The sequence below is a fragment of the Argopecten irradians genome, chromosome 5 (assembly GCF_041381155.1).
Source record: "Argopecten irradians isolate NY chromosome 5, Ai_NY, whole genome shotgun sequence".
NCBI classification, from domain to species: Eukaryota; Metazoa; Mollusca; class Bivalvia; order Pectinida; family Pectinidae; genus Argopecten; species Argopecten irradians.
In genome coordinates this window covers 31,122,217-31,134,477 of record NC_091138.1, presented here as the reverse complement: position 1 = coordinate 31,134,477, position 12,261 = coordinate 31,122,217, and the positions used below count along the sequence as shown (strand labels likewise).

General features: G+C 34.1%; 1 protein-coding gene across 1 annotated transcript in view; it reads left to right on the top strand.

Annotated features, from left to right (window-relative positions):
* The first annotated feature begins 1,275 nt into the window (after positions 1 to 1,275).
* LOC138323514 (QRFP-like peptide receptor) overlaps positions 1,276 to 12,261 on the top strand; it is a 54,046-nt gene continuing 43,060 nt past the window's right edge. Inside the window, exon 1 of the mRNA XM_069268168.1 lies at positions 1,276 to 3,356. Within this exon, the coding sequence (XP_069124269.1) occupies positions 2,520 to 3,356 (837 nt within the window). The 5' untranslated portion in view covers positions 1,276 to 2,519. The remainder of the gene's footprint in view (positions 3,357 to 12,261) is intronic.

The following is a 12,261-nucleotide window of genomic DNA, read 5'->3' as shown; positions in this document are numbered from 1 at the left end:
TTTCCTACCATGAAATCCAACACCACGAAAAAATATCAACAATCAATATCGAACAATATATGATGAAATACATAATGAAATGCCATTGAAAACCATAAAGACCAAACACCAGGCATCTAAGACTCACGGAGAAATTTCATTATCGTACATTTATTCATTTTTCCTTTCATATTATTTTCAATAAATCCATTGATTAAATTTTTCCATTTATATATACATATCATAATTTATTCTTAACACTTATAAGCAGACAATATGTTTAATATTTAGTTAACTGAGTAGTTTTAGGTGGATCTTTGATATATTTTAATGTTATGGGGTTCTAACTCAAATATCAGAATTGTTTCTCATCTTAAACACTTTGCTGTTTATTAGGCGTACTCCTTGATTTTAATATGCATTTAAATTCAAACCGGACATCATCTAGCTGATTTAACGTTAACAAAGCAGGCCATTATGATTTATTCTTTTATTTACGAATTATGTCACTATTATGAAATTTTATAGGGGTATAATTTTCGTTGCAAACTAAGTTTGTAATCAAATTGCATTTGATAACCCAATATATTAAAAAAAAACCCAGAAAAGTGAAATCAATGTTTAAAATAAATTTTCACACTATTTGACAAAATAAAATATGTTTTAACGTACTATTCCGTTGATTTATCAAAGAAATTTCCTTTCAAATTAATACGTCATCTAGCACACCATAGTGAATAAAAGTAGTAATTTCTGCTCTGCTTAGCATAAAGGGAGTGGGACGACTGATTTGTCCATTATTACAAAAAGCCAGAAAACGAACATACTGCAGTTTTTTTAAAACACTTCACACACGCAACACATCGTATGTACAAGAGGCCGTCTTAAATGACCCTGGCTGTTAGTGGGGCGTTAATCTATCCAAACAATCAACTTACTATTTTTTAAATTCTTTTTCCCCATAGATGTATAAAGATAAAAGTACACAGAGACCAACGGTTCGTATCTCGAAATAACCCATTAGATTTTGACATCGGGGTTCATCAAAGTCGCAGGTAAAGGATACATAGATTTAACCATCCAGAAATAAGAAGTAAGGTCTGCTATAACAGCTAGTTAAGTGTTAGGTGCTATTCTGCCGTTACGTCATGCTATAAATCTATATGGGGCATTATTCGATCACCTTGTTGAAGAGTTGCCTACTGAAGATAACGTTATATGGATATCGCGATGGGTGAAATCAAAGAACATGCAAGGTCTCCGACAACCAGCTTCACGCGAACAAAATTAGGTCAAAGTATACCAATCTTTTATTGAAAAAAATTAGTTTACCAGGCACAAAATCGCTGTTGTCGATTTGAAACTAAATTGTTCATAAGAAGTCGACTTTGATGTTTTATATATGAACTTAGAATAGGCTAGCAATACATGCTCTCTCGTATAGTTATCATTAAAAGATACTCTCCTCACACGAGGCATAGTTGGACAATCTTAGGCATGGTGGTGTCATTTTAGTTAAATTATAATAAAGTATACGTATTTAACGTTATAATAGATCATAGTAATTAAGCATTAAAATTTGATAACATATTGACTTACCCGTCTTGTTTTGGCCATGGGCCAGGATGGATGACGACAATGCAGAAAATATTGATATATACTGTATGTAAATGAAATAAACAAAAGAAATTATACAACGGAAGACACAAACATATTCGAAATAAAAAAAAGAAAATAAGCAAAAAAAAAAAAAAAAAAAAAAAAAACATTACATTAAATAAAAAAAAAAAAAAAAAAAAGATAAGAAAAAAACCATGAAATATGGCATATTTTCAAATAGTTTAATTTTTTTGTAGCAAAATGAAATATTTCTTTTAATTTTAGGTTATCCGAATTTTGTAGTTAATGATCTGCCCTCTGTAATGATTCGTGGTGGAGGCGAGATATTACAGGGAGTGTAGAGATACGTACATACTCACACACACATATAGGGTGTAAAACTGTCGATAACCGCCTGATGCATTACATATAGATAATGGTGTAACCAGTATGTACCATTCTGTGATACAGAATGTATTGATTACACCGACAATACACGCGCGCCCGCCCCCTCCTTCACACACCGCTGACGAATCTCTACCATAGCTACGATATATACACTGCATACATTTTCTCATACAACGCACCGCACGGATCTGTACTAATTAGTGATCAATTCGAACGCACCCGAGCAGCACTGCTTCCCAAACCTCCCGCGCCTGTTCTATTCGATACACCGATTCTGTCGAGTTTCCTCGAGGCAGTCTGAACTACTAACCGAGCTTACAGGAGTTAAATACGTTAGTTACAGAGTCTTTCTTACATGAAAGGGATACGGAGCGTTAAGCATGTCGACAAATGTCAAGTGTACATAATGATGATGCGTGATAATCTTCTAAACGCTTATACAGGTGTCAAAGATATGATTGTACGATATTCAATAACAGTTTGAAAGAGTTTTACATACCCCATGTAACTTTCAAGAGGAGGGAGGAGATAGGATGGGGGATTATATCATCGACATGGGGAAACAAATATATCCACTCGATAATGAGAATGATTTTTTGAATGGTCTTGCCACCATGACAACTGTCGCTAACATGTCAAGCATTCGACATAACGAATCGGAATTGGACATTGGGACCGGCAATGAAACGCTCTCAAACGAAGTGGCCATGTCGGATAGCACTTTAACTGGGCTAACTGTTCTTTACACTCTAACAACTATCTTTTCAATAACCGGAAATGTCTTCGTTGTTCTTGTGTTCGTACGGGGCCGAAGATCTCGAACGGACCTACGACCCTTTCTGATTAATTTAGCAGCAGCAGACCTTATGATGGCTCTTTTCTGCATGCCGTTCACCTTTGCGGATGTCATACTAGGTCGATGGTTGTTTCCGGAAGTGCTGTGTCCACTTGTGTTATTTGTCCAGATTTTCTCGGTTGCCGCAAGTGTTTTCACAAATATGGCAATTGGGATAGATCGTTTTCTTGCCGTAACTTTCCCTTTACGATCCCGATTGACGCATGCACGTGCAAAATATTGTATAATTGTAATCTGGATTTGTGCTTTCATTTTAGGATCTGTAATGTTTTTCGTTGGGCGTGCGACAGAAATGTCAGGTTTTGGGAACGGGACAAAGAAATGCCTGGAGAACTGGCCTAGTAATGGTGCGAGGAGAACTTTTACTATTTTCATATTCATAGTTACGTATCTAGTACCTTTGTTAATTCTAGCAATTACCTACTCTATTGTTGGGATATTATTATGGAAACGAACGGCACCTGGTAATAAGGACCATATACGAGACATGCACAGACTGCGATCAAAAATCAAGGTAAGTCTATACGAGTTTTGGCATGTTATACGGGACTTATCTCAAAACCATTTACTAGTGGTTTATTTCAAGGTTAGAGTGTAAGACAACCCTTTAAATATTCATAATATTGTTTTAGAATGATGTATAACTCATAATTTCATTTGACATTTCATTTCACATGTCTCTGAAATTAAAATGCTCAAAGTGAAGAAATGATAGTTTCTTTGCTCGTACAAGAACATAATCGTTCCTACTTAACACTAGCTTACAGAACATGTCAATGCAATACGATTTGTATCTATTTTGATGCTGTTAAATCAATAATATTTTTTTTTATTACTTCATCAATTTCGATAATTGATACATTGCAATATAATGTGTAATGTTGTTACATTGAAGCGTTCTTGTGTTCACTTTTGCCCAAATTCTTTATTTTCATAAAATGAATAAGTTCCATTGAATTGTGTTGCTTTAACTACATCAATTTGTTTTAATAATACTCATGTCAATTACTCGTTACGTCGTAATGGGATATAACGATGTCGCTTTTTTTATCATTAAATAAGAGTTATAGTAAAACTAGCCATTATATCATAATTATATGATGTAACTTTTCCTTTCATTCAATAAGAGACAGTAATTTGATTAATCTTGAGTCTGTCTTTGTAATGTCATATTTCGTGACACATAAGACGCTCATAGCTTTTCGTTCTTAACAGCGTATTTGATATTTTCTATACGTTGTCATACGAATCATCTTCCTTTCTGGTTACCACTGCAGTGCCACCTGGTACCTAAATTCTGTTTTGCAGATAAGAGACTTATTCCCCTTTAGGGTGTTTATTTATTATTATGTTGTTATTTTATTATTTTGTTATCAAAACTCACGTCAGTTTCTCTGAAAAATATGACGTTACGCTTGCAGTCATGTAATGTCACAATCAATGCTTACCAACATTTCATATTCAACCTGACTACATTGTTCGAAAACAAGACGAAAAGTTAATCGTAATTCATGTGTGTAACATTGTTCGAAAACAAGACGAAAAGTTAATCGTAATTCATGTGTGTATCTACAGAAGTTAAAAAAATATGGCGTCAAGCGCAGTTGGTATCTTTGATTGGTATTAAGCACGGGGACAGATAGAGGACCTGAAACACCTTACACATAGCTTATTCTAACAGTAAGATATACATATATTTTTTCTCATATATTCTTGCAAAAGAATAAGCTATGAATAACCGATTTGATTTACTATTATTGTTTAAGGATAATTCTCAATGTTATCAAATGACGTTCACAATTTACATAAAGTTTGACGTAATAATAGGCTACTAAAGTTTGACGTAATAATATAGAAAAAATCTTGTTATGTTAACGTTTTGGAATCAAACCAAAATGAGAAAACGTCGAATTTTGTTTTAAACAACATTCCAAGCAATGGTATCAATACGTACCACGACTATTTCTATCAACGAACTGATTTGAAATCCACAAAAAAGCGAAAGAAATGACTCATGAGTAATGCTACCAAGTTAACGAAATTATTTGAAATCATCAAAACGCTAAAATCTCACAAATATTTCTATCAATGAATTTATTTAAAATCCACAATAAAGCAAAAGAAAACACTAGGGAATATTCAGTGATACATGTACTGTACACTTTTAATTTTCTCGATTTACTGTTTGAAAGTTATTCGCGGGGGTTTGTTTTCGCGAATTATCCCAGTAGCCTTTGGAAGCGTCATTATTACGACAGGCTATAATACGTAGAACCATGATATATTTCGCGGATTTCATTGAATCTAGCAAAATTAAAACCCCGGCGAATATTACCAACAATACAGTATATGGTGTAGAAAACCAATGGCTCTGTAAAATACTAGAGGACCACAGAGGTTGTTTACAAGCTGATATATTTGCCAGACCCACGTGTTGAGGCCGAGTGATGTAAGGTTTGTGGCCAAACCACCAATTAGAACACGTGGTATCGTAAACTAATTAAGCTATGCATTCTCTCATTCACTGCCAGGCATTAAATCACGTAGCGCGATTAAGTTAGTCTCCGAAAATGAATCATGAGCGAACATGTCAAATGTGTTGCTAGTAGAAGAGTCATTTCTACTCCTCTTAATTATTTTTTTTCTGAATTTCATTTTATTCCGATCTCTGTTCATACTGCAGCTCTATTAGCAAAATGTTCACATTTTTTTTAAACCGCAAAACGTGACTAAATCCATTCTCCCACTTTGATAACGGAATTTTAGTCCTTTAATTTTGTTTACTAGTTATAAGCATTGGATTCAACTTTCAATCGAGATTTTTATTAAAGGAAAAAATCATTTAGATAATATCGACAAAGTAGATCAACCGCTAAAAAAAGAAAAGAAAAGGTTGTAAATGCTGGGGTACAGAAAATATGTAAACTTTAGAGTATTGGGTGGGTGTCGCAGCTTTTACTTGATTTACCGTAACTTCGATCTATATAGGCATCTATACCTCATGAACTATTTTAGCATTAACTATGCCTGTGTTCTACTTTAAATCTTAAATCAAACATACTCATACTAAAGGTATTTTCTCACTCACTGAGATGTTACTAACCAGTAATGGTAAGTTGATGATGCATCTCGCAAGTCATAGTTGAAGGTTTTTGGCCTGTCCACTCCTCTCCCGTTGCGTTTAGTATTATTCTACCGTTACAATACAATTGTTATTGTGGAATCGTTATTACATTATTATTGATATTACACTATTTGATTGTGATAAGTTTTATCATTAGTCTAATGTCAGAATGTAGTTAAACTACTGTCATTTAAACTGAATTTTAACTACACATCATCTCAAATCAGTGACATTTAAAGTTTTGTTTATCACTGCAGAACAATTCCTACTAAAATAGATGGATGATACTATACAATTTACTTTCAGGTGCATTACTATTAGTATCTTTTATTCAATAGTTATAGAATTATAAACTTTAAAAACTTCTGATGTTACGACAACGCTATTGAAAACAGTCGATATTTGGTGAAACTATTGGCAGATGTTATTGCATTTCTTTGCAATCGATGCAGTGACATTAACACATGCTTATCGCAATGCAGCAATAGTTTCGATGAATTGTTATACATGAACCCCTAATAATCAGTTCACATTTTTGTTTTAATTCTTCTTGATTTGTTTCATGTTATGGAGGGTTGACACAAAAAATCAGAATGAGCTCTGAATGATGTTTTATGCACGATCCCACGAAATTCCGAATGTCGTCAGTGACTTCTTTCTTTACGAAATCAGTGCATCATTGTATCAGGCCTTGGAAGACGACACTATCATTTTATGTTTTGAGATAACGTTATATTATGAGCCAAGTAAAATGCAAGTTACAGATAAGATTCGTTTTTGTCAACATGACACCATTAAAAAAAACCAAAAAAAAAAAAAAAAAAAAAAAAAACACAAAAAAAAAACAAACCCCACAACACCTTGGCCTTCGCGCTGAAACAAGCAACTCCTTAATTGGTTGCTTTTCCCTAATATCACGCGGGTACGGTCCAAACAAATATTGTCAATTCACGCGTTTTTAAACAGTTATTATCGGCCAATATTTGGATTTTGATAACTTGATATTTTATTACGATATTTTGGTGGACCTGACTGTATCCATGTATAATTTATATGTGGACACTCGAGACAAATGTATTTTTATTTTGGCACCTAATACACGACTGAAATGAAATATCCAATTTCAGGAGAAGTACTTTCTGTAAAACAGAAAGAGCTTGACGTCTTTCATACCTAGCGATAGAACCAGCTGATGACCCATACGTTCCTCATTAAGCTTAGATAACATCCATATCGCTGTTGGAAATATACACGGGGATTTATTGCCCTATGCCTTGTCAATGCATCGTAATGCTTTGTGTGCATGGGTTCCTTAGGATGGCGTCTTCGTCGATTGGTCCAGACTCCCGCGAGATTTGGCACGCGCTTTAGGTTTATTTCGAAGTTTGATTGTAAATTATTCTCACACAACATTGCGTCTAATAGAGTCATATGTCTGTACAAAGTAAAATGCAATACCGTTTTTGACGTGATAATAAAAAACCGTCAAATCTTGGATTATTGTCTCGGGTAGAGACATTTACGACTGCACCAGCACCAACCGAAGATAATGGAGTAAAGAAAAATGTACATCTGTCTTGTTGTTTCCTATAACAAATGCATTAAGATGAAACGAACATACATTTTTAATACGTACTAAGTAATGGTATGTCCGCAACATATTGACATTTAATAGCTATAAAATATTCATACTAGCAAAAGCACTTAGTGTATAAATAATGAAGATTGTATACATTATAAAAAAATAAATGAAATATACATGCACTTTTATATAAAAATTAAGACAAGATTTGCCTCCCCTTTGAATTGATGGAAGTGCATATTTTCTGTCTACTGTTATGTAATTGGTGTCTAATTTGTCTATGCCTTGGGTAATGGGTAAACGTCACAAATGTCGTTAAATGACAATAAAACATTTACATCTTAATGAATCCGATACCACGTCATGATTCATGTACTTTGATATATCTGCTATGTATTGACGTATCTAGACAAATAATCACTTTGGGAGTCGCAATGTGTTATGGACAAGTATTTAATGATGACATTGGAGATCTGAAATGAAGATAACGATAAAATTAACCGAGGCGTGACAACAAGTCATCTTATTTTCTATAGTCCGTTGTGAATTTGAAATGTTGTAACTTTACAAAATCAATTTTCTACATTGCCGTTACTCTTTGCAACCTATCTTTGTTTTATGATTTTGTCTGATCTAGACGTAACCTATCAATGTAGATACATTGATCTACAGAGACGTAATACTATTCTGGATGAAAATGATAGACGTGGTTGAATTACACTTAAACTTGAGAAAAAACTTTGGGACATTGATTTTATTCTATAAAACATGTCAGGCGAGTAGCGGTAAATGTGAGTAACGAAACGGGCCCCATCCCCGTGTACCAGTGTTCTTTGTAGCAATTTTCTAATCTATCAAGCGCGAATTTTGACAGGAAAATAAATGTAGTTTCTACGGAGAGTATGCGCATGTTACCTCTGGACTGATCCGGGACCATTAAAGTCTAGTTCAAATGTCAAGCATTACACACATGTACACGTGGTTACTACTTATTTGTTTCACTTCATCGATAACTTCTTTATTAACCTTGTTAATAATCTTATCTGGCAACGCACTCAATCATACTTAACCTTTAATACATAACCTTACCATAACATAGAGCGATTTGGTTTAGTATTAGTGTTTTCGGTTTGCATGTTATCTATAAGTCAGGCTATTGAAATGCATGTCAGGTTTTGGTAGTTGCTAGAGGTCGGGGTATGCAGAGAAAAAGAAGTTGCATATGCCTTGCAAGTATCTCATGCTGATTTCAAGTTCGCGAAACAATGATTAAAATGAAATGTAACATCTCTTGATTATCGGAAAGAAATATCAACCAACATTAAAATATTAAATATCCAGGTTGGGGACCAGAAAAAGCCATTTAATTGTTTTGTCACTTCTAATTCTAATTTTCAAAAGGTTTGTTTCTTAGTGACGATCTTAACACAGGAAACATCTAAATGGTGCAGTATAAGTTTTAAAAATACTCTTAATACATAGTGTGTCAATTTTTGTAATCTTTTTAAGATCAACGTCTCCAAAATAACGCACTATTTCCTTGAGCGGTGACAGATCCTACGGTGAAAAGTTCGTGATACGCCGGATATTAAACAGCGAAAACATACGCTAACAATCACCCGTCACTTTTTAATCTATCTGAACTCGTTTTCTTGTCTGTTGTAAATGGGTGTAAAATATACCTACATGCCGGATCATTTATAAATGACAGATTCACCATAAATGAATCGAAGTGATTGGTAATTTCAAAATGAAATACACTTAATATCAACTCATCAACCGTGTTACTTGACATTATTGATATGTACGGGCTTAGAGTTTGTTAGTATATGCAGCTTATCAATGTTCCTTATAAATGTTTAAATACTAAAGTGTGTCCCAAGGGTTTCATAACAAATGAAACATCACAGTTTCAATATCGGTTGTTAGATAGAATTGTATAGAGCATTAGCAGACCAGAGATTAAAGCTGCCCACGTCTTCTTAGCTTTGCATTATATCTGGGTGCGGTTAAGGATTCATAGAATGATGTCAGAATACAAGAAGCCAGTCTGTAATTGTATGCCCAAATGAAATCGTATGACGTGCTTTATTTTCGTTACCCTGTTTTATATTTTCGTTTGTCTCTACATTTCCAAATATCTCTTTGTTTCTTATCTTCCGATACTGATTGCTCTTACTTTCATTGCGCATGGATTTAATCAGACGCTATCAAATGCCACGATATTCTAACTCATCGCGGTCGTGTATTGTCTTTATTCGTTTGTAAGATTGCTGTAAAAGTGCCTTTCTTGGGAGTTGTCTTATATAGTACTTTAAGTGTGTATAAGTAACCTTCTGCTACAATAAAACTACGCTAGTGTAAAGCATTTGACATTTGACATTTTGCCGCCTTGTCGTTGTTATCTTAGGCCATGTATTTTCTATGAATTTTATATTTTTTAATGTTATTCGTTAACATAACCATATGACATACATATATAAGCGCATCTTGGTGTATGAATTTAATTTTTGTCATCCCTTTTCTTGGAGCCAAGATGTTCAAAAGGTGATTATTCTAATAAAAGTTTAATAACAATTTTCAAATCAAGATTACTTGTTTTGAAGATGACTTGACAAAACTTTACTGATGCCTGGGGTACATTCTCTATCTGCTCGGCCACATTAAATAAGACGTAATCACAGGATTGGAAGCAAAACCAGAAATGAACATTTCACTCCTGATGTGATTAATCAAATCACCGTTTGAACATCCGGACCCTGGTACAGTATATACAGTGGTCGTTTGTTTGAGCTGGTCTTTAACTATCTATCGCATAAAACAACTGAAATCATTTAAAGGAATTTGTTGATAGAAAAAGTCCATTCTAAATTCTATTTTTGGTAAAAGCAGTATGCCAGTATGCGTAAAATGTAATATCGAGTGAAAAACATGGCCTGGAAATAATTTCCATTCTCTCAAAGATACTTGGAGTTAATTCCGTCCAATTGTTGTGTCACGATTTTGATTCCACTTACGACAATAACTTATATTATATCGTACCGTGTCCTTGTTTCGATTGGTAACTTCACAGTCGTTTGACAGACACATGTTGTAAGGTCGTGTGGATATCAAATATATCGGTCCTATAGGGGAAATAAAACCACCCTGAACCTAGCACTGACACATTATAGATTGATTATAATACCCAGGAGCTAGAACTACATGGAACTACATGTAGGTTAGAGCTTTGTTATATCGAGTGATATATGAATGTATTTGAAAGGGATCGTTGTCTCGAAGCACGAAATGTAGATTTGTTTTTTTTATATTGAATGATATATTTGAAAAAAATCTTTGTCTTGAACCACAGGATGTAGATTTGCAGATATGCATTTCGTTAAATCAAATGATGTACATGTATTTTAAACGAATCGTTGCCTTAAGCACAGAATTTAGATTTGTATTTTGTTATATCAAATGATGTATTTTAAACGAATTGTTGTCTGAAGTACAGAAGAAAGTAGATTTGCAGTTTGTTTTATCGAATGATTTATTTGAAACAAATTGTTACCTTAAAGCACAAGATGTAGGTTTTCAACGAAATATATGTCACACACATAAGCTTCTTATCTAAACAGTCAAAGCTGATTATCAATGCCTAACTTTTTTCCGATAAGATTATTCCTTATTAGGATATACATTGTATGTATGTTAATAACAGACAAAGTAGAAGGGTGACAGTTCATTATTTGTTTGAAGTATCCTGTAAAGTGTGGTCACCGCGTGTCGAACCATCACACGTAATTTATCGTTTAACCTTATTTTCCGATAGCGTGATTTTGATCTTTCGTATGTTTCCGCTAAAGTTTCTGTATACATATCATCGCTTCTTTGTGATATACCAAGCTAATACCTAAAACCACTATAGCCAATATCTGCTAGATGTATGGTATAATACAATGTAACTATGCAAGTTTTAGTGTCTTCTGTCCCTATGGCGTGAACGTAAAAGGCGCACTTTTCTTTCTTTTTTATTACTGACTTCTTCTCAAAAGTATACCGTGACACCACTCCGTCCACAAATTTTACCTTGTCATCGCCTCATGTTTGACTTTCAATTGAAAATTAACCCCTCCGTGGATGACTTTGATCTCTACCACGGTCAAGAAACATCACAGTCTAAAGATAGTATCTCACGTGCTTAGTACTCAGAATAAGGGTTGAGGAGAGGGGAGTGGGGCTGGTTTGATCTTGGTCACTACACTATAATTCCAAGACCCTTAATTGGGCAAAATGTTTTGATTTTACATGGAGGGGCATGGACATACTGCAGTCTCCCAAAAATACAAGCACATTCACTACATACAACGCACCAGTGATAAAAAACATTATATTAAAAATGTAATAAACTTTGAGAGATCATGTATTTGACATCCAAAAGAAGATTGGTATCGTTTTTAATTGTTTAAAGTAGCAAAAATATACTGCTTGTTTGACATTTTGAATGCTTTTTTGCAATTCAATGTTTGCTTTGGAACAGCTTGAACTTCAAATATAACGCTGACGTTGAGGCTGGTAGTCTAAATGTTTTGCACAAATGGGCGAATGGGATTCTAACACCTATTCTGGCCGTCAGATACGAGCGTTTTATAGTTGATTTTAAGATAATTTACAGAAACATTACTGACACCTCAGCGCAATGAAACTCATTTATGTACTTTGGCATTACCT